The following is a 23716-nucleotide window of genomic DNA, read 5'->3' on the forward strand; positions in this document are numbered from 1 at the left end:
CCCAACTTTCCTCTTCTTTAAAATGTGAAGAATGATACCCACCTCTCTGAGAGGCTGTATGATTGTGAGACGATTGGGTTAAACATGTAGCATATAATGGATGGTGAATAAATTATTTCTATGTTTTTAACTTCTCTCACATCACCGATTCTCATAAGACAATGTTGAGCTCACTTGCTGCCTTTTTTTTTTTTTTAAGATTTATTTTACTTACGCATCCAAGAATTGGAGAGGTGTTGGGGGTGGGGTAAGAGGATTCACCAGAGACAGAGTGGGGAGCGGAACAGGCACAATGACTGAAATACACTGCTGAGGGGAGCAGTGGGGAGACAGGAGAGGTCTGCTGCGCCATGTGGGTCAACTTCCTCGCTGGGGATCGAACTCATGCTGCAGTGGCTGCGAATAGCTTCATAATGCTGCATCTTAACCCCTTGCACCACCAGGGAGGCCCTGCTTTTTGTTTTAATTGATTGATGTTAAGATTATGACAGCTGGAATGTATTGGGCTAATCAACCTATTGTCTCTACCACATCCACTCCACATGGTAAATTATGAAAGTATTTATCTCAAGAAATCACTTAAATTGCTCATCAATATTTTATTTTTAAGAAAATGCGAAGGCCAACAATAATATAATGTACAATACTTCTCAGGGGTCTTTTAAACATTAATAAAATTATTCATGGTGTTATTTGTATGGATCAATAATTGTGAAAAGCATAGCTCTCTATTTTCAATTTGATGAAGTCACTTATGAGTTATTTTATTTAACCTTCACTTTTATTTAGTGATTAACAGAATTGGAGATGGTGACAGCTGCTCATGGAGAGTATATATCAACACAGAAACTAGAACCACAAGTCTAGGAATGAATTAAGATAAAACCTGACATCTTGATATAAAATCCTCAATATTGGGCAGTCGTGTTTTTCTAGTGGTACAAGACAGGGCTTGAAAATTCATGCACCAATGATAGCAACCTTATTTAAAGAAAACTATTCCTCAACCCCAAAGCATCCAGGCTCTGAGTAGCTGATGTAGGTTATTATTTATATAGCACTTACTGGTAAAGAGGAAGGAGTGAAACCTTAGACAGACACTTAGACTTCACAAGATAGGTTTTATTTCCGATGCTAAGTGCTGAGATGAAGTCAAGTGGGTGACTCAGAGCATTGTGATGGTCCAGCTGTCAGGCACGTTGGCTCCAGGCATAGTCACCCATCACAGTGTCGGAGGGAAAACAGCGGGAGGGTAACATCAGGTAATTCCTTAACTGACACTATGTCACCACCAATGAATCAGAGGGACATTTAGTGACTTTCTCTTCAATATCTTGAAGTTAATTTTTGCTTATTCTATTGCACATATGAAATGCCCAAGGGATCCAAGGAATGGCCACTGCGTTCAGTCTGAAAAGTACCCAAACCATTTTCATAAAGATCTTGTTAATTTCATTCTAATATATTGACCTAGTTAATCTTTCTGGAAGCCACTCAGTTATTGGGGAAAGGAGAAGCCTGATTTTTTTTTAAACATTTAACTTAGAGCAATGTTTCTTTTGGCTTAGGAATGTTTCATGTAAAAAAGAGCAGTCAGACAAGATACACAGCATAAAAGCATACACCAAGGCAGAGAAGCTCTCAGCACTTCCTATTACACCCAATCATTGACATGCTTTTTAGTCCAACAAGAGTCTTTTCTCTTATATCCTTGTTATTACTTATTTTGGAGCTTTGGGATATGCCACCTCCTCCAGGAAGCCCTTTATAACTTTCCATACCCTGAGTAGGTTTGTCCTCTTTGTGCTACATGATACTCTGTCCTCACCTGTCTCTATCTGATTTCTTAGCTCCTCTAAACTCTGAGACCTTTGAGATAGGAACATACTTTCTTTTTTGTCTTCCTTGCATTCAGCAACGTTTTTGACACAGAATTGCTTAATAGGTGATCACTGGCTGCATGAGCCATCTAAAGTTCTTATTTTATGGCTTTCCAGTCTATCCGTTTAGTCAAATATTTTTCTGATAGCAATGAAACATAATTCACTAATTTGATAGGTGGTCATTAAAATAACCAAGTCTTGGATTAGCTTATGATTTAGCACAGGGTCTACAAATAGTCCAATTTTAAAGTCTTGAATAGATGGATTTAATTTTACTTTATGTTATGAATGTCATTGCCTTTTACAACAGGCGTACAGTACACCAAGTCTTAACAAAAAAATTATTATTTAGATGGCAAAAAAGGCAATAATCTGTATATAGATTTCAAATCGTAGATTTTGAAATTCAGAACACAGGGGTGGCGTGTCATTTTCTCCTAAGAATGGAAAGTCAGGAGTCTCCCAAATGGGTAGGTGTTGCAATTGCTTCCGTGCAATGTGGTCAGACCAATAGGAGTTTGCAAAGAACTTTTATGGACAGTATAAATATTTCGAGCTGGAGGCATCATTACCAGCTGATGTTTTCTTTCCTCAGGACCAGCTGTTCTAGAGCAGCCCGGAGCCGAGCCAGGCATATTTGAGACTTGGATTGAACTCAGGACTTCAGAGATTTTGGCGCAGCAATGTCGGTGTTAGAAGAAACCCGACCGTTTGCTCAGCAGTTATCCAATGTCTACTTTACGATCCTTTCACTTTTCTGTTTTAAACTTTTTGTGAAAATCAGCCTTGCCATCCTTAGTCATTTCTACATCGTGAAAGGCAACCGCAAGGAAGCAGCCCGGATAGCAGCTGAGTTCTATGGAGTAACCCAAGGGCAAGGTATGTTGACAGTAATGCTCTCCTGTTTCCAGTGGAGTTTGACTATCCTTTTATCCACAGTCCAAGAAAACATCGAATGTTTTCTTTATGGTCTGCTTCATGGTGAGGATTTTGTAAATTTCTCTGTCGAGAAAATCTTTGGTAACTCACAACTTCAGAGAAAACTGTTGTGTGAAAATAGGAGTTAACATTATTGCAAAAAACAAATGAATGAAAATGTACTATTAAGGATATTTTTCTATTACTCAATATTTTAAAACTTTAAGCCTTGCATTTGCCAAGCCAGGGTTTTAGAGGTTTTAATTAGGTTTTAATTACTGATGGCGCCTCTATTGTCTTTTCAAAGCTACCTGGATTTTTATGATTTTTAAACAAATCTTTATCAATATATAGTCATTGTTATTAAAAAGAAATTTGAAAGTTTTGTTTTTCACATTTTTATTTTACCATGATTAACCACTTGCTTATAAGTAAAGTACAAGTTTTCAAACATAAATATTTATGGTATGTGTTTTCCTAATGGAATTGTTGCTTTGCTCAGTTTATAGATAATTGATTATAATAGAATAGAAATATGAATTAGCAAATTTTTATGTGTGTAGCCAAGTAGACACATAAAGAAATTGAACTATGAAACCAAATGAGAAAGACTAATTTAAACCAAAGACTTAAAGCTTGTGAATCTTTGCAATTTATTTGAAGTTAGTTCTACTGGACCAATAATTTGTGAAATAAAGTGATTCTTTTGGTAGACTTCAAGGTCACATTTACATTTCTCATAATCTTTTCATTAATTTCTGTTTTGAAAATAAGCAGGCAAGCTTGCACATTTTAGAACCCCAGATAACTTTAAAGTGGCTTAAATTTTCAGAAGCAACATTTACAGAACCACATAATTAAGAGAATAGAAAACAGGGGTTTTTTTAAAAGAGCGCTTAGAGGAGAGAACCTGCATTCTTCAAATCTTTTTCAATCCGTGGAAAAAGTCATTTTAAAATCTAGGTAATTCTGTGGGTACATGAAATGCTGAGTAACAATAGAAAGTCTTTTGTGGTGTGTGCGGTAGACAACTGTACATTTCTTTTTTTTTTTTAAGATTTATTTATTTTTGTACAAGAGCTGGGGTACAAGTCAGAGGCGCGGGAGGTTGATGAGAGGATTCACCAGAGACAAAGCAGGGAACAGAAACACAGGCAGATGGACCGAAACACACTGCTGAGGGGAGTAGCGGGTGCAACAGGAAAGGTCTGCTGCACCATGTGGGTATCTCCCTGGCAGGCCGGGAATTGAACCTATGCTGCAGAGGCTGTGGATAGCTTCACAGCGCTGCGCTCAACCCGCTGTGCCACTGGGGAGGCCAACAGTGTGTATTTCTCAAGGAAATAGTTCTAACGTAAAGTAAGGCATTTATGTGCTCATTCAAAGTGAGGAAAATCTAAAAGCCTATATGAAATTTCCACAAGGGAGGTGACACCCTGAGGAACAGGTAATATTTATTCCTTTACCCTCCGGCTCTGCTGCAGAACACACAAAACAATTTAAATGTCACCTACACTCTGTGACCCAATTGAAAATAAAAAATTCAGGTAGTAAATGGGATATTTTGTTTACAAAACAGCAAACACACAAAGCTAGTTGTACAACAAAGACTATGCTTCTAGATACTAGACTAAACAGGTACCGTGACAGTGAGGTTGTCAAATTCTCCTGGGTAGACAGCAGCTTAGTACTTCACAGTCAAATCTTGTCTGCCAGTTATGAGAATTGCCATCCATGAAAATGAGAAATGTTGTCTAAAAATAAGAAACTTTTTTTTCTTTTTGATGGATTGACAAGGATTTTCGAGGAAACCATGGAAACTCCTTTTTGCTCATATTTACAAATAAAAAGAACTGGTTGTGCCCCCTCTTTAAATCTGATCTCAGGGTTCTTATGATGGAAATTTGGAAAGTCACCATAACCCATAAAATGGCCTCCCTGCTCTCGCTGGCGTTTCTGAGTCCATGTTGGGTTATATCAGAACTCCAGGGTTATGTCCCTAAAAGGGAAAAAAGAAATCAACACTCACTCATAGAAAACACTTTCCTGGGACTGTAAAATGGGAACGTAAGATTTTTAAAATGTTTGTTTCGTGTTGTGTTTAATGCTAAATCTGCTTAACAAAATCCCCCCTTCCAATATCTTGTATTCATGTATATATTAATGCCATATTAATGAATTAGTACTAGACTGTATTAATCTATATATTAAACAATAGGATATATTATTATTATAACTTTTATTCAATGTAAGTACACGAGGTCTCCAATTTTCTTCAATATTATATGAAGAACAAGTACTTTGTAAACTTTTGGTTGATCTCCTACATCTAAGAGTTAATTATTCCTTGAACAGGAAATTATTAATTTATCCATTTTAACATCGCTTGGTCTTTTATTTACTATAATGAAACAATTTTAATTTTGCTTTTGTATTTATAATTTACTCATAAGGCTTAATTATCTTTGTTTGATCTAGCAATTTCCTCCTTCCTAGAAAAGATTATCACCTTCATTCTACTTTGAATTAGGTTTCTCCTTCCTACTTTCAAGGCTAAGCCAGATTGCTCCCCAACATTTTTTGATGTGCAGTTGGTCAAATTCCATGAAATATGAGATGATATGTGTATTTTCATGTCTTTCATAATCACAGAAGACCCTGTTGACAAAATCTTGGATGTCCTCCCCATGAGCAATAATATTTCTGTGTGAAATAAAAGGAACTTGGCTTTCTAGATACCACTGCAAACCAATTCATTGTATTATATAAATGTAGGCTACTTTTATTTAAAGCACTTTCCAATTAGGCTTTAGACAAAGGTCTGATTTACAACAAGAATGCTGAAAAGCTAAATAATAGCTAAAATAGTTTCAGATTATTTCCTTCTTAATCCCTTTGCCATTCCAATAAACATTACAACTCTGCCTTTTGGATTTTTTTGGTAGTGAAGCCTTTTATCAATTCAATCTCCACATTGAGGGCACTTATTTGTTATGCTTTTCTATGAAACTTCCTCCTGTATCTTTTTTTTTTACTGTCAAATAAATGTCATGATACCATCTCTGTATATCAGAGGTCTAGTCTATTTTTAAATCTAGCACTAAATTTTGAGATTGACAGTGAGACTAACAGGAGCTGAAAGGTGTTTTCAATTCTATTATCAAACAGGGCTGAGCACACGTGAGATTGTGGAAGGCCACAATGATTTCATGAAATCACACAGAGCCTGGAAAAAGCCATGAACTTCAAGAGGCAGCTTCTGTCTCTGCTAAACACAAGTTTTTCAAGTTCTGTCTTAAATTTTGAAGAAAGTTTAGTTGTTTGATGTATGAGTGGGCAGGGTCAATTCTAGCGAGACTGCTTGTTTTTGAACACCCTGCAGTATCAAGATATCAAAGAAACATAATTTTAAAAGTCAAAATACATTGTCTCCACCTGTAAGTAGTTTATATTCTAATTGAGGAGATAGTATTGCTATATGTAAAAATTATTTTCCAGGTAGGTTATATATCAGATGAGTCTTAAGAGTAGACAGTTCAATTTCAGCTCTGGACTTGAGAGATAGCTTTATGGAGAAGACAGATTGAGTTGACCCCAGAAGTAAATATAAGCATAGATTTAGGGATCCCCACAGATTATTAAGAGAATGTGGATGTAACTGGAATAGAATGTTAGTGCAGTAGAAAAGTTATAATAAATTGGGCATGTGTGGAAAAATTTGTGTAACAGTCTAAACAATTCGATCTTAAACGTTGAAGCCAGTGGTTGTTACTGAGTTTTTGGTATGAGTGAAGGTAGGAAATGACAAATAGTGTGTATGTAAATGAGAATAGATTTCTATAGCAGAGATCTCTGGTGTTGAGCAGTAGGACAGGCTTCAAGTTGGCAGGCCAGTCAGACCCTGTCATAAAGAATGGGGGACCTAGACCTGTTTAGTGGTTTTGGATAGAAAAGAAAGAATGACAACAAAAAATAAATACAGGGGAGAGAGAATGAACCTGATACCTTTGAATGGCATCAGCAGAGGGAGCAGATAGTACCTTGGGGTACCTCAAGGAAACTGATTGCCGTCCACAGTTAGATCTTAATATATTTAAAGCAAAATATGTAGCTCTCATTCCCACCTATGGCCTGCAGGTGCCTCTCTTTATCGTTCCCCTTTTCCTCATATACCTGTCCCTTAAAAACATAAAATAAGAAAAGAATATCAGGCAGAAGAAAGAGAACCAAGCCACACAGGCAAGTCTGCCGTTCCTAGCTGGTGACACACCTGGGAGGGAGACCCTGGGCTACTGGGTGAGCCTGGCACCTGTCAACCTGTGGTGCAAAATAAAGGCAAATCAGGAAATAGAACTAGAGTCTAAATTCCAGAATTGGATTTGATTTATTTCACTATTCTCTTTGTTCCTCCTTTTCATCACCAAATCATCTTCTGATTACAATTTGGTTCCCTGTCTATATCTGTCCATAGACAAAATGTTTTGGATTGCCCTCATAAATATTTGAATCCATAGGACATTTATGGCTTTCACTGCAAACTAATACATATATTTTTTTGCTTTAAAAAATAAAATTCGCATCAGTTTTTAGCATTCAAGTTTCAATGGTACAATATCAATGTCTTTATCTACAACAGCATCCTCACCACCAAAAGACTAGATTACAATTGACCTGATATCTTTTAAATAAATTGGACTAACGTTGCATTAGAACATTATATGAGTCTATGATCTCTTGATAATCAGTCTTTAGGATTTGTGCTCTTTGAGTTTTAAGTCCTCCTCTGAGATGTGTATTTGTTCCAACTTGGCTGATCAGGTTTCTGAGCCTCCAAAGCCAGGCACCAAATTTTAGACTGGAAAAATCATCTAGGTAGTGTCTCTCTGTAAGGCTGCTTGAAAAATAATCTTGTGACGCTTAACCCCTTCAGGGATTGGAGACTTCATGTTTGAGACTTTATGCAGGACATAGAATGTATGTAGAACCCTCTGGTAGAATATTTGTGCTTGTGAATTCAAAATATTTGGTTTCAGGGTTAAGCAAGGTGCTCTTTTATTTTATTTTATTTTATTTTTTGGCAAATCAGTTGTTGACACTTGAAAATAGAATGTAGTATAAACCTGTATCACAGTCAAAGGAAACAGTTCTTGTTATTTTGAAGGGTTGGAAAATACCTAAAATATTATATAACATTATTTTTTCTCCATCAGCAAAGTTCATTTTAGTTTAAAAACATTTTTAGGAATTTTACTTTATAGCAAATGCCAACAATGGCAGCAGTAATATTCATTATACCTGTCTCCAAGGAGTAGCTTATTCCAAGTGATTTTTTTGGTGCTGCTGTTTTGCTTGTGTGAGAGGTTAATTATGTTAGGAACATTTTTCAGAATCTCAGCAGTCAAATATTTGAAGAGGCAAATCTGTAGGATGACTTCTTAGGTGGTGTTCATTACGTAAAAGTGCAAAAATACCCTAAAGATGTGAGAACTTTTAAATAAATTTCTATACTTAGGTGAAAAACTCCATGTAAGAATAATGCGAGACAATAGACCTCTCTTCTATGAAAGATATGATAAAATAATCAAAAGTGCTCTGAAAAAAAATTAAGGTTTTTTTTTTTTTTAATTTTGTTCAATTTTGTTCAATGTTGTTCAATTTTTTCAAAATTTCCAGACCACTTTTTTGGAGGACACAATTATAATGCTGTGAATTAAAAATGTAATCTGGGAATAAAGTTCCAAGTTAGCAGAGACTTTTTTTTCATGTTTTAATATATTAATATCTTCCCTCTTTCCAGTCGGAAAAATGCATGAATATTTGGAATTAAAGAGCTTGGCATAAATGATGAGAGCTCAGGAGGTATCAGTTTTTCTAGGAATATTTTTCTTAATGTCTTTTGTTCCTTTTTCCCTCCCTTGAGGCATTTAATTTTTTGCTTACTTACAAGGTTTGCTTACCTATCTTCTTTGTCAAAAGCACTATGCTAAGCATCAAGGATAAAATATATTTGTCTATTGCTTAAGTATGTATGGTCCAGGGAGAGACAGAGAGATAACCAATAATTAAAAACATGGCAAGTGCTCTTTCTCAAGTTAAAGAAGGAACAATGGGAATACAAACGAGAAAGTACACAGATAAGAATGATTCTGCCTGGGAGTTGTCCATGAAATAAATACTAACACCAGACGTTCTCTCCCATGATCATGTATGTGTCACCCATGCTGCCCGGAGCCTTTCAATGCCCCACTTTCACTCCCTACTCACTTCATCGCTTTTTAACTAGTTCAGAGGTAGGCGTCCTGGAAAACTCAGAAATTTCTTTTATGCTCTTTTGGAGAGAAATGTTTTCCTGGACAAGCCAGGTGGTTCTGGCTGTTTGGTAGGGAAACCTGGGTGTTTCTGAAAAGGTGTTACGATAAATTTGTAGGGACACGTACAGTGGCATGCCGTAGCAAATTTCTGATCACCCTTTATAGTGGATACCAAGGAAAGCATCGAAACATCTTAACCTTCAGCATGATACTAACATTTTCCACCAAACTGTCCTTCTTCAAAGCCTCTTGCCCTTTTATTTTATTTTCTCTTCTTAACCCCACGCGACTGAAAGGAGAGGCCTGCTCTGCTCCCCGCTCTGGCTCTGGTGAATTCTCTCACCCTCCCGCACTTCTGACTGTACCCAGTGCTTGTATAAATAAATAAATAAAAATAATAAATCTTTAAAAAAAAAAACAGTAAGGAAAATCAGTAACCGTGAGGAGCTGAGCCAGCTAGTTCAGGGATTTGGCTTTTTTCCTTTATTTTCTCTTCTCCTTTCTGCCAGCTGGGCTCTCCAGGAAGAAAGCAAAATGTCATTTTTCACTGGACATTTCTTGCAGAAAAACTTTTCTTTTTTTCCACATGAGGAAGGAGATTAAAAAAAAAAACATTTTTAAAATAAGTATATCATCTGGAAATAAGGATGTAGAATTATTTACTGAATCATCACAAGACCTCAAAATCAATGGATACCTATTTATATTATCTGGAGTTCTAAGCACAGACTAGCAAGCTATTCCTCCAAGAGCTTCCAGGAACGCTTATTCCTCTACCAGGTATTGTGTGAGAGTGACTAAGCCTCTATTCAAAAAATAATAGATCACAAATAATGATTTGGTCCTCTCTCTTCAGGATGAGACCATTGGCTGTAAATATTAGCATTGGGAAACAAGTGAGGATCCAACTGATAGGAATACTAAGGCTGTTAATTGCAAGATCTGAGGGGCCAGTTTCCCTTAATGATTCACAAGACTAGGTGTGAATCAACCTCAGGTCAGAAATGAGGTTTTATTACTGAAAGTTTGGCAGGCGTGCAATGATGGGCGGAGACCTTTCTTAAAACGGAATGTCTTGCAGCAACATCAAATTCTGGAGCGCAGCTTTTCTGACTAGACAACAGTATGTAATGAGCCCTGGATGCTTCTGGACGCAGCTCTCTCTAGCCTGTCTGACTCTTACAGAATCATACAGACAATACAATACTGGCCATTTGTTTTAAGAAACGACAGAGATCAGTTCCATGTTGTAATATCAGAATTTTTATATTCTAACTGGCATGTAATTTGTCAAAATAGCTAAATCCTAAATAGCTAAAATCCAAAATAGCTAAAATAGGTGCTTTTTAGGCTATATTTAAAACTTGGCAAAATACATATACACATATGTACCATATACACACATATATACCATAATGTGCACCCAATTGTGCTTAAAAAACAGTTTTTAGTAAATTACTAAATTTTTGTCTTATCATGTACTTGATACTTAAAAGAGACCCTTTGGGAAAAAAACTATTTATTTTATAAATATAAGTTTTTCATAAACTGCATTTTTTAAACTGAGGAATATCTATGCATTGCCTTTCTAGCACTATTATGTGGTTAATGTGGTTGAAGGAGAAGATGAGATAAAGGAAAAATAAACATCTTCTTCAACATAAAACAAACCCTTTGTTTCTCAAATTCTCTCTGATTGACTTAATAAGAGTATTCCATGAGTCGCTGTCACATATTTTATTTCTAGGCTTTGACTTGACATGAATATATAACATTTCTAACAATAATGTCATTTTTTTTATTGTACTGTCCCCAAATCCATATATACCGCCACTTTACCTCCTCATAAGGGTGCTAGATAGTATTAGACCTCTTTGGCAAAGAAAGAAACAGAAACTAAATAGAGTTTAAAAATACAGAAGAACTTGTTCATGCCTTTTGGTCTACTTCCAGGAAAGTCCAAACAGGAGCTTGTTCTTCAAAGTTGCTTCTGACATCACTCAGTCTGACCATTTGTGGGATGTCTTCTCTTTGATCCATATTAGGAAACAAGCAACATCTTTTTTGCAGGGCTATTTCTAATCATATTGGGTTGTAGTCCAGCTCCCCGAGTCTGTAACAATCCTAGGTAGACACGGGATTACTCAAAACTTCTGTGCTTTTTTCTCTTCATGCACATGATATCCTCAACAAATTCAACCCTGACTCTACTGTAAGTCAGATCATCAACAACTTGTAAGCCTTGTGAAGACAGGGATTCATTTCACCTTCGGAGCTGGGAAGGATGTCTAGTGTGTGGAAGGTACTTAATAAATATTCACAGAAGGAAAAATTAAGGAAAAAGAAAGTAAGGAAGAGAGAAAACAAGGGCATTCAACTTAAGTAAATGGGTTTTATTACTACTTTCAGTCTGGACATTGCCTATTATAATCTTGTCTCACTCGATGTTCTGCATCCATATATACTGAATAAATGTTAATGGATAGAACCTGGGAGTTAATTATCAAAGAAGAATTAAGACAGAAAAGCAATACTAAATCAGAAAATAAATCTATAATCCATGTCCTCCAGTCCTTCTTCTTAATCAAACTAATTGTTCCTTTTCCCTGATTCCTTTTAATCACATCACTTGCCATCAGCTCTCCCTCCAAAGAAAACAAGGCATTTTCAGGTTTCTTTTTCGCTGGAATCAATTGATGGCTGTAAAAAATCTTCAAATATCTTCTTCATCTTATGCTAACTCAAAGATTGCTTGCCTTTTGATAAGTAAATGCTGCTTGTCTACATCTGATGTCTCATCTTAAATGAATGCATTTTTTATTAGTATTTAGAACTTCCTGAGCCAATCTTCAAACACCATTAAATGGTTTTCTCTTGTTCATTTAAAATTGAGTGCTTGGTATGGTACTTCAAAGTATGTATAGCAAACAGAAATCACCACGAACACCAGAATAATAACTGACAGGAGACAGCTTTTTTTTTCCTCTAAGGCAGATCAGAAATTGTCAAGTGTTAGGATGTGTTACAAGGAAGGATAAGACTCCTTTGACAAAACCGCTTCATAGCACATGCTGAAAACAATACATCAGGACTTCAGTTCTTTGCCATTTAAGTTATCTGTATGTTACTCTTATAGCTCAGATTTTCTCTAGAATCTCTTTTATTTTGCAAAATAGTAGGAATGACATCAACCAAGAAATAAGAAGTAAATCAAGCAATAATCAATCTTGCTTTTGCCTGTCACACAGTTGGTTTCCTTGCACAGAGGTAACCAGAGGCATACGATGAAATAAATGATCTGCTTCAGTGCCAGGAACTTTCTTGGGCTACTAAGGTTAAAAAAAAAAAATAAGGAAAAGAGAGCAGGAGCCCCCTGGAGTGTGGAAAGGCCTCTGTTTGAGGACAAGAGGACAAGGACAGACTGAATTCAGGTCACCCGGAGCAGGTCCCCAAAGACTACGTGAGGTGCCTTGGCTTACCGGGTTGGCATTGAGGTCAGCACCCCAAGGCTCCTGACTTCTATGCTCTCTGCTCTTAAGACATATATCTGCAAATAACAGCAACATGGTGGAAACCAATGCCAGCAGATCTCTGCAATTTTCATGAAAATATCAACATAAAACACCCAAGCTGTTGCCAGCCCGTACGTTTACCATGAGCCCATCAGCAGTGGTGATAAAACTATTTGTGGCTAGAACTCTGGGGATGAGAAGGATTAGGTATAAAATGGTTCTTACACTGAGTCCTTGTCCGTGGTGCCTGTCAGATTCTCTTCCCAACAGCTGCTGTGCTCAGACCAGAGAACACAGGTGGCTGATTTCATTCCCTGTATGGATTGTGGCTCTGTTAAATCTCTAACTGGCAGTGGGTAGAAACAGAGCGTCGTGCATGAATACAGAGGGCCCAGAGAATGAAAAAGTGTAATTTTGGATGAATAGTAGACACCTCATTCTTTGTTATAAGCTGTTCTAAACATATACAACTTAATTTTTTTTAAAGATTTAATTATTTATTTATTTATACAAGCACTGGGTACAGTCAGAAGCATGGGAGGGTGAGAGAATTCACCAGAGCCAGAGCGGAACAGAACAGGCAGACTGATGAAATACACTGCTGAGGGGAGCAGTGGGCGCAGCAGGAGAGGTCTGCGCTTCATGTGGGACCCTTCCCAGTGGCCGGGGATCGAACCGCTGCAGAGGCTGCGGGCAGCTTCGCAGCCCAGCGCTCAACCGCTGCGCCACCAGGGAGGCCCAAATATATACAACATTAAACTTATTCCCAGAACCGTATGATGTGGCTGCTTTGGTTGCTAGATTTGTTTGTCCCTCCCACACTGTATTCGCTCTGGGTTAGATGCGTCTGCTGTCTGTGTTGAGTAGCGATCTTGGGCACAAAGGCACGCAAAGGGCACAAGGAGGCAGCAATCTCCTCTTGTCTGGCTTTGCTGAGCGACCTGGGTGACTGAGGACTCCACCTGCCCACTTTCCATCTCAGCTTCTTTACCTACAAAATGAAGGGGTTAGGCAAGATCAGTGGGGTTTGAATCTTCTTTGGCTTTTAAAAGCCATCAACCTCTTATTTTGGTGATGATGGGGAAGCTCTGTCTGGGAAGCTGGTGGAGCAGAAGCTGCCCAGTTGGGAGACAGAGACCAGGCTTTGCAGGTGTGGGCCCAGGTAGCTCTGTGGGCCCCGCGGGGTTCTCTGAAACCATGTGCACATCCCTGAGGTAGAGAATACCTATGTCCACTTTGAACTCAGAAACTCTACGATTCTTTCATGTTATTCCGACTCTTGATGAAGCACTTTTATACCAGAGAGGCTTTTAGTACAAAGAAGTCAAGTTGCTTTTTGTGAGTGTCTCATGCCCGTGACCCACCTGCTCTCTTGCAGAGCACGGAGAATGCACTCAGCTGAACTGCCCAGAATATCTGGCTCTGAAGCATCAAATAGCACATAATGATGATTATTTTAGCACAGTTCCTGGGGGCTTGCAGGCAGATTTTCCCCTATTTATGTCAAGGATCACCCAAGGTCACATTGCTGGCAATTTTACTTCCTGGAAAAATTTAAAATAGGTAGTGATTGACAGGCTCCTGTATCATTTTAACTGGGATGACTGCTCAGTGTGGCTGCTTTCATTTGACAGTAGGCTAAAACTGAGATGGATCAAAAGGATGATCATTTTATTTTTTTAAAGTTTTTTTTATTTATACATACAAGAGCTGGGGTACAGGCCAGAGTTGTGGGGGATGAGAGGATTCACTAGAGACAGAGTGGGGAACAGAACAGGCAGACTGACTGAAATACACTGCTGAGGGGTGCAGCAGGCAAGTCAGGAGAGGTCTGCTGTGACATGTGGGTAGCTCCCTAGCCAGGGATCAAACTCGTGCTGCAGTGGCTGTGGCATGCTTCATAGATTGTGTCTTAACCCCTTGCACCACCAAGGAGGCCCCAAGATGATCATTTTAGATGAAGACTTCCTCTCTGCACTGCATGTGAGGTCTTGTTTCTGCAGAGCTGTTCCAGATTTAAATTATAGTTAATAATCTAGAGTGATAATTGACAATTAATAGGTAGCATTTTTGTATTTTGTGCTATAAAGAGAAGTAACTGTAGGTGCAAATGTGGTTTCCATGGGTTGCCCAGACAACAATGAATTTGTGTTTTTGGATACAAGGCATGTGTTGCTCCAAACTTGTGCTCAAAAGATGTCACTTCTGCAGACAAGATTACAGCTATAATTTTACCCCTTAACATTTGAGTGTGAATAAAACTTAGGGTATAAACAGTGTTAAAAATTAATACATTATTAACTTTGAGAGGAGGAAATTTATTATAATTATTTATTATAATTAATAATTATTTATTATTTATTAATTATAAATAATTTTAATCAAATCAAAGAATTAAAGACAGAGAAGAAGTATCAAGAAGATAGAAAAATACAAAACACAAAACTAATAAGGTAAATATCAAAATATATCCATAATTTAAATAACTATAAATTGAGTTCTTTAGTTTAAAGAGAACAATTTCAGGTGGAGAGTTTGAAATATCCAGCAATGTATTTTTAGAAATGAACCATTTAGAACAGAGGGATTTGGAGAAGTTGAAAATAAAAAGATCAAGGAAGATGTACCCAAGGGGAACCCAACTGAAAGTACTGTTATATTAATGAGGTAAGACTGTAGGCAAGAATCTCTCTCACTCTCTCTCTTTTTATATATATATATATATATATACATATATAAATATACGTGTGTGTGTGTGGATAATTCTAACTACTCACCCAATAAAATTGCTTCAAAACATAAATTTTAAACATGACGTAACTACAAGGAAAGAGAACATTTTAATAAAATTCTCTTAGCAATTGAGAAATTAAGCAGATTAACTCTGTTAACTATGTATACATGGAGAAGAAATTAAAATAGGTAGATCTAATTGAGATATGAAGCTCAAGACCCATGATCTCAGGTGTTCCTGGAGGTCCCCCATATTTTTGCTGTTCCCCACTTCACCTTCTGTTCTCTATCGACTGTCAGCGCAACAGCTGTGGCTTCATCTTCATGCAAAGACAGCAACCTAGCAGAGACTTCTTAACCCACAATTGTAGAAAGTATCACTGGTATTAATTTTTTTTCATTCTGTGACATTCAGAGTGATTGAATCTTAACTGATACATTACCAAAACTCAGAAAGGTCAGTACAAGTAAAGAAAATTATACTCCAATTTCACTCATGAATATAAACTTAAGTAAACCTTAAGTAAAATGTCAGCAAGCCAAATCCGGCATGAGAAATCAGCTTTCTAGGAAATCTATTATGATAAGATTTCCTATTTTAAATTACATCCCGCCCCATAAATTGAGCTGAAAGATAATATCCTATTAGGAGATACAATCTTACTTCTGCAGAAGCACACAAAACAGTAAAAGTTATCTCGGGCTTATTTTGAAGAAAATCCCAGCCATATCACTTATTAAGAATGAATTGGATGTTGGCCAGAATCGATGTGGGGAGAACAGCTAGTAATTATTACAGTGCAGTAATATACAGTAGCTGGTCTAGGCCTCTGACTCAAGAGAGACGATGATAGTGGAAATGAAATTCAGGAGGAAAAATGGACACAGTGAAGTAATGGGTTGGAGTATGCGCATTTCCACGTCAACACATGAAAACTCTGAGGTCATGACAAATTTATGAAGAAACTGTCAGTGTAAGACTGTATACTACATAACTGAATGTTTGAGAACTGCCATCATTTCTTTGTGAAGCTGTTATTTACCTAGGGGGAAAAAAAACTTTAGGTAAAATTCAATTTGGCTTGAATTCAGTTCGGCCCAACAGACCTACATCTGAGGATTGTCCAGTAATCTGGCTCCAACCACTGACAAAACTTCTACAACCAAGGTGTTGATAAGAGTCTTTGAGAGACTTTCTTGTTCTACATTATTGCTGTTCCCAATTACTTAAGAATTTGTGACTTCTCCCCTTTAAAAAAAAAAAAAATTGTGGACTTCTCTGATAGCCTGGAGGTTAAGTCTCAGCACTATCACCTCTGCGGCCTGAGTTCGATCCCCAGCCAGGGAGTTGACCCACATGGCAGACCTCTCCTGTCTCCCCCTCTGCTCCCCTCAGCAGTGTATTTCAGTAGATCTGCCTGCTCTGCTCCCTACTCTGTCTCTAGTGAATCCTGTCACTCCCTGCACCTCTGGCCTGCACCCCAGTTCTTCTATGCATAAAGAAAGCTTTTTTAAAAAATCATCCTTTAAGGAATTATGCTCAGTGAAATAAGCCAGAAGGAAAAAGAAAAATATTGGATGGTTTCACTTATAACAGGAATAGAGGGGAACCAAATAAGACATCAGTGTAAAAAAATAATAACAGTACAAAGCACAGCAAAGCAAAAACAGACGATTATAAATCAGAGACACCCTGCAGGGAGGGGGATAGAGGGAGGGGAAGGAACCGAGGGAGGGAGGGTGGCACACAGGGGACCGAGGTGATGGTGCAGGGGTGCATTGGGGAAGGAAACCCCTCCACCTGAGGGGTTGGGGGTAAGCAAATATTGTTGAAAAATGATGTAAAAAATAAAAATAAATAAAATAAATGAAAATAAAAATCATCCCTTAAAAAAAATTTCTAATTTTTTCAACTTTTATGTGAAAATGGCTGCTTTGTTACGTACATATTCCATCAGTCAGCGTGTCTCTCTCTGCAGCCAGTAGACGCCCTCATGACAGAGACACCCATGCATTTCTAAGTATGTCCTTCTGATTTGTGGGGGTTTTTTTGTTTTTGTTTTTGTTTTTTTTGCTGTATTCTCTTGGGTTGCTTGGGTTGGTTTGATATTGTTTGGTTGTTTGCTTTGCTTTGTTTTGTTTACTAAGTGACAAAGTTATATCCCAGATGCCAAGAAACCAACAACTGTTTTATATACACCATTGTCACTAAGCAACTAGGACCCAAGAATATTTTTGGGGTTTACCAGTAGCGGAAGTGTTTGAGATTTGTGTATTTAAATTATTTTTTTTAACTTCACTCCTAGATTGGAAGACAAGCTTAATAAGGGAAGCAGGAACGTTACAGTTATGTCTACAGTACATACTTATAAGAATAATGTCAGAAAAACAAATTTTGAGGACTAGCTGTCCTCGATTCTAATTTATATACTAATTCATTTAATTCCCCAGAAATCCTGTGATGTAGAATTTTTATCCCACTTTTCCAGATAAGGAAATTGGGGCACCATGAATTAATTTTCTCAAGATAGTAAGTCTAGTATTTGGCTAACTGGGATAAAAGCCCAGGTTTGGAGATTTGGTTGTAGAGTTGAGGTTTCTAATCAGCACACTGTACTGAATGGGTAGCTCTATTAGAAAGTGGCTTTCCTGAGATTCATTAAATCAAAAGTAAATAAATTGCTGATGCACATGAAATTTATAAAAAGCCGTCACATCAATGTGAGCTTAAGATCATTATTTTATGTATTGTGGTTGAGAAATAGAATTTCTAAAAAATGGACTATATATTTTCTTCTATGTGTGGCAGAAATCTGGAGAAATTCTCAGCCTTGTTTTCAAAAACATAATTGATATGTTTGATTAAGTTTTCTTTGTTTATTTTTTCCTTCACAAAGATATCTTTCATTTTGCTATCTTTCCATTAATCTCAATTTGCAGGTTAGCCAAATGCTTTCTAGGATACCATGTTAAGAATAATAGCCACATAGCAAAAAAAAATATGTTTTCCTTAATTTCAACAAAATTTTTTGAACTTCATAAAAAGTAATGGAAATTTCTGTGATAACATCATATCCTCTGTACTGAGAATTTGCTGACCTCTTAAAATTTATTTAATTTAGGTATATGTAAATCAGTTATTTTACGTCATTTCAAGCAGGTATGGGGCCACCACATCAGATCAGTGATGGGAACTCCTGAATCTGTCAGGACTTTAACAACTTTGATTCCCAGATTCATAAAGGTTGCATAGACTGTGATCAAGGTTTATACAGTTTTAAAATGCTTCTCTAAGGTTTAATATTCAAGTGAGCAGAGACTGTACATTCTTTACATCCCTAGGACATAACGCTTGGTGGCTATCTAAGAAATACTGAATGAAGGTGAATGAATGAGTGAATGACATTTGGCCTCCTTGTTCATTCATTACACAACTGTGACTATGCTTTATTAGTTAGAGTTCATGTATTTTTTTAAAGATTTTATTTATTTATTTTTATATGAAAGAACTGGCATGTAGGCCAGAGATGTGGGGAATGAGAGGATTCACCAAAGAAAGTGGGGAGCAGAACAGGCAGATCTACTGAAATACACTGCTGAGGGGAGCAGCAAGACAGAAGAGGTCTCCTGTGCCATGTGGGTAGCTCCCTGGTGGGGGATCGAACTCAGGCCGCTTTGCCTTGGTGGGCTGTGGTGGTGAAAGTGCTGAGACTTAACCCCTAGGCCAACAGGGAGGCCCTAGTTAGAGTTTATGATGATGTCTGTTGGTATAATCATTTAGGTATTTTGAATTAAGATGTATTTTATTATTTTCCTTCTTCATGTGGGCATTATTTGCATCTTTTTTTTTTAAACTTTTTTTTTTTAAGATTTAGCATTTATTTATTTACTTTATTTATTTATACAAGCACTGGGTACAGTCAGAAGCACGGGAGGGTGAGAGAATTCACCAGAGCCAGAGCGGGGAGCAGAGCAGACAGAAGGACCGAAGTACACTGCTGAGGGGAGCAGCGGGCGGCAGGAGAGGTCTGCACGCCATGCGGGACCCTCCTCCAGTGACCGGGGAGCAGCCGGGGATCGAACCGGCGCCGCAGAGGCTGCGGGCAGCTTCGCAACCCAGCGCTCAACCGCTGCGCCACCAGGGAGGCCCTATTTGCATCTTATAAATAATCATTTATGTTATTCAGTGTATTTAAAAATATTCCATTCAGCAACATCTTTTATTTTATAATGCTATACAAAATAATTTGAGATTTTATCTCTCAAGATTAACAAATTTTGAGTATGATGGAAAGCACCTTATGGACACTTAAAGGAGACATACTCTTCCTTGTGATAAAGTTTCCTGAGCCAGGAAGATACAGGTAAATTTTCCTTACAAGAGCAGCCCCTTACCATTTTATTTCAGGTGCTACTGTAAAAATATATTTTTAGAAGCATATGATATTATTTCAAACCTTATTTAGTAGATTTTATATTATCCTTGCTTTTTAAATCAATCCAAAGATGGCTGGCAAAATCAGAAAGACCTTTTTATATAACATTTATTTTCAAAGCCATCCACAACTCAAGCAAATAAAATAACTTCCAGCACAGTGTTTAGGCACTGCTGATATATTGTGACTTTGTAACGATCCCAATCATATTTTTTCTGCTTCTGATTTTCAGAACTTTATGGCCTAGAGGCCTTTCCTAACCACTCAACTCTATCTCAAGGAGGAAGCCACAGATGTCAACCTTTTTATTAGAAGTGAATGACCCTTGACACAAAGGTTAACTGCTAAATAACAATCCCTCTGTCTTCCCCAAGATACTCCTGTGTCAGGATTGCCCTCAGAGACCTTCAGTCCTCACGAACCATCATGAAGCCAACAGATTTAGGTGCTCATGTTTAATAAAATAGAACAAAAAAAAATAGAGTGAGAATGGCATTGAGAAATGACTCATAGGAATTGCAAGTATGTGTGGTCTTGTACAGAAGTCCGAAACCAGGACTCCAAAACTATTTTTCAAGGATGGACATTTGGCACTAACAGATAAAAGAGAATTTAATATACTATTGTGATGATTTTGTGATTAAGGCAAAGATTTTATCTCATTCTTTGTGAGTCCTTGGCAATATAGGAAAACGAAATATTTTTTAAGGATGAGAAACTTACATTTTTAAAAGGATATTTAGAAAATGTAGATATTATAGACTTTGTCCCAAGATAAAGGATTTCAAAGTTATATCAATTTAGGTATCCCTGTAGAAGGTAGATTATGAGCCAAACTACTCCTTAGAAAATATAAATTGCCAATCTGTGTTTATGATATTATGAAATTGCTGTTTTTTGTAGTAATGATATTGTAGTTATGACTATAAAGAGCCCTCCTTTTTTAGAGATAGATACTAAATATTTTTGGCTGAAATGATAGCATGAGGTTTGCTTCTAAATATTCTTAGGAATGTGTGGGGAGTGGGGTGGATTATAGGTAAAGCCAGACAGTCCTGAGTTGGTAACTGCTTGAAGCTGGTGATGAATCATGTGTCTACGTTTTCCTTAGTAATAAGTGGTCAAAAGTATGAACTTGAATCCACGTCAGATTTCATCTCACGGAGGAACAATAGTTCATGATCTAAGACCCTGTACTTAGGAATATGCCCCTCAAAAAATCTCTGTGGATTACTCATTCACAAGTTGACCTAAATACCACTTCTTGGAAGCAGGAACTTCTTAAGTTTGGAACCATTTGTGTGAATTAAAAAAGAAGTTTAGATTTGTGTCCCAAATTTAGCTTATAAACGATCAGGCGATCTACCTTTATTTCCCCCAGAGTTTCTTGAAAAAGTTTATTTGCTTCTAATTTTGCCTTGCATGATTATGTAGATTTCTACTGGAATCCTCTAGATTTCAACTTTCCATGTTGAAGTATCTAAAAGTACTAGGATTTCTTTCCTCCATTTCTTTGATCATTTCAAGTGTCCTCCTTTGAAAGTTGTATCATTTTCTTACCTTGAATTGGTGACCAGACCAAACAGAGATGCCTGTGTTTTCAGACACATTAGTGTTGGGATTACAACTACTCTTGGGAATGGAATCCCCCTGTCTCGTGATCTGTATCCTTCCTACAAGGTTTAAAGTATGTTTTTGTCTCCCTGGGTAGGAATAGTATACCATCTCCATTCTGTTTCAGATGCTTTTCTGAGATATATGAGTTGAGTCCATCATCTTCTGTAGAATATTATTTTTATATTTTTCCCTTAGTGATTTATCTGATATTGGTTCTCTTTAATACTTCTGCCTTCTCACAGGACCCAATGATTCCCTGCCACTTATCCAATCCACTTTCATATTTATACTAAGGAAGATGCTGGAGTCTTCTATCTCTCTAGAGATTTCACAATGCATTCTTGTTTACATAATCATAGTTACCCAGCATTCAAGTGATTCTGTCCCAAACAGTCATTGATTGTGCATTCTTTGATATGAAATTATACAGACAAGCCTACTCGATCGATTCAGCTTTATTACTTTCTCTAGTAAATTAACCATAACAACATTTCACTTCCACAGAGTAACTTTTAAAACTTACTTTTGCTCTTGATGCATTTGAAATGTTTTAAAGAAGTAATTACTATCTCCTTAGTCCTTCTGATTATTTGTGTGTTCTATTACATGTATTCTGCAGCCACACATGACTCAGTTACTGAGTATGTGGTTGTGGTCAAATGCAACGGCTTCCCTCCACCCCATTATACTGGAAATATGTTTGTCACCCCTCCCCCCAAGGGCCATAGAATGCTGTTTTGAAGTATCATGGGACTTCCACATGCAAATTACTCTTTAACTGTTTCTGAATGTCTGTTCTTTAACTGGCGCTGTGGTTGACCTTTGAAGTTGTAGGTATCTGTACTCAGACTCCACACTCAGGGCGCTCAACTAGCAGAGGAGTCAGTCACAGAAGCAGACAATTCTGATATAAGATGTCCAAAATTGGGCCTCCCCTGGTGGTGCAGCGGTTGAGTGCTGGGCTGCGAAGCTGCCCTGCAGCCTCTGCAGCGCTGGTTCGATCCCTGGCCGCAGGGCAAGGGTCCCACATGGTGCGACAGACCTCTCCTGCCGTGCCTGCTGCTCCCCTCAGCAGTGTATTTCGTCAGTCAGTCTGTTCTGTTCCCTGCTCTGCCTCTGGTGAATCCTCTCACCCTCCCGCGCTTCTGACTGTACCCAGTGCTTGTATAAATAAATAAATAAATCTTAAAAAAAAAAAAAGTCCAAGATTGCTTTAAGAACAAATCTGTCCCCATGCTTGTAGCAGAGCATCTTATGCTTATTTTCCACTAACAAAAGGAAAGGGACAAGCTGAAAATTAAAGAAGCCTAAAATTGAAATTTCTTTTAAAAGCAAAAGTTAACCGTGACCTTTACTCTGTGGCTTGTGTGGCTCACGCTACGGGAACAAACTGGGGACAGAAGCCAGGGGTTAATGGCAACCGGCTCATGTGAGCAACTGGACTGATAGGCCTTTCACAGACCAAACTTGGCCTTTTCTAAAGTCACCTAGAAATGTGACCCTACCCCCTTACCAAGTGCCTCAGCTGAGCTGGCTCCCAGCTCCAGTTTTATTGGGACTGCCTGTCCTCCTTTTGGTAACAGAATATGCCTGAAGCTCAAGCACCACCTGGCCAGTGAATGTTGGCCACAGACTCTGAAACAGAGGCTGCTAGAACCAGAAATGAGTTCTTATCCACGTACTTCGTTTTAGAGAAAAGCAAAGAGGTTTATTATGCTTTGTGTAGTTTGCAGTTTGTAGGGTTAGAATTTAATACAAGACAAGGAGGTGATATTGTTGGTATTCATCACCGCTGACTTTTTTTTAAAAGATTCATTTTATTTATTTATATATACAAGTACTGGGGTATAGGCCAGATGTGGAGGGGGAGAGGAGAGGGAATTCACCAGAGACAGAGTGGGGAGCAGAACAGGCAAATAGACTGAAATACACTGCTGAGGGAAGCAGAGGGCAAAACAGGGGAGGTCTGCTGTGCCCTGTGGGTCAGCTCCCTGGCCAGGGATCAACCTCATGCTGCAGTGGCTGCTGAGCGCTTCATAATGCTGAGACTTAACCCCTGCACCACCAGGGAGGCCCTCATCAGTGCTGACTTTGAGGTACCCACTGGCAATGCAGTACGGCTGGCAGTGTGAACAGGGTAATGTACAGAAAGTAACTGTACCTGTGAAATATTTTTTCTCTTACCCAGCTTGTTCTACAAAATAATGCCCCAATAGTTTTATACTGTCTATACCAACCAAAAATAGAGACTAAAAAATAGTGATTAAAAAAATAAAGATAGAAACTAGGAGAATGAATGTGTAGCC

General features: G+C 37.8%; 1 protein-coding gene across 1 annotated transcript in view; it reads left to right on the forward strand.

The window, feature by feature from the left end:
- Positions 1–2416: 2416 nt before the first annotated feature.
- The window catches only part of ASB5 (ankyrin repeat and SOCS box containing 5), a gene marked incomplete at both ends in the record, with an annotated part of 38053 nt that continues 16753 nt past the window's right edge, over positions 2417–23716 (forward strand). The window contains one exon of the mRNA XM_084231533.1: positions 2417–2762. Coding sequence (XP_084087659.1) covers positions 2567–2762 — 196 coding nt within the window. The remainder of the gene's footprint in view (positions 2763–23716) is intronic.

Source organism: Talpa europaea, assembly GCF_964194135.1.
Source record: "Talpa europaea genome assembly, chromosome: 4".
Taxonomy (NCBI): Eukaryota; Metazoa; Chordata; class Mammalia; order Eulipotyphla; family Talpidae; genus Talpa; species Talpa europaea.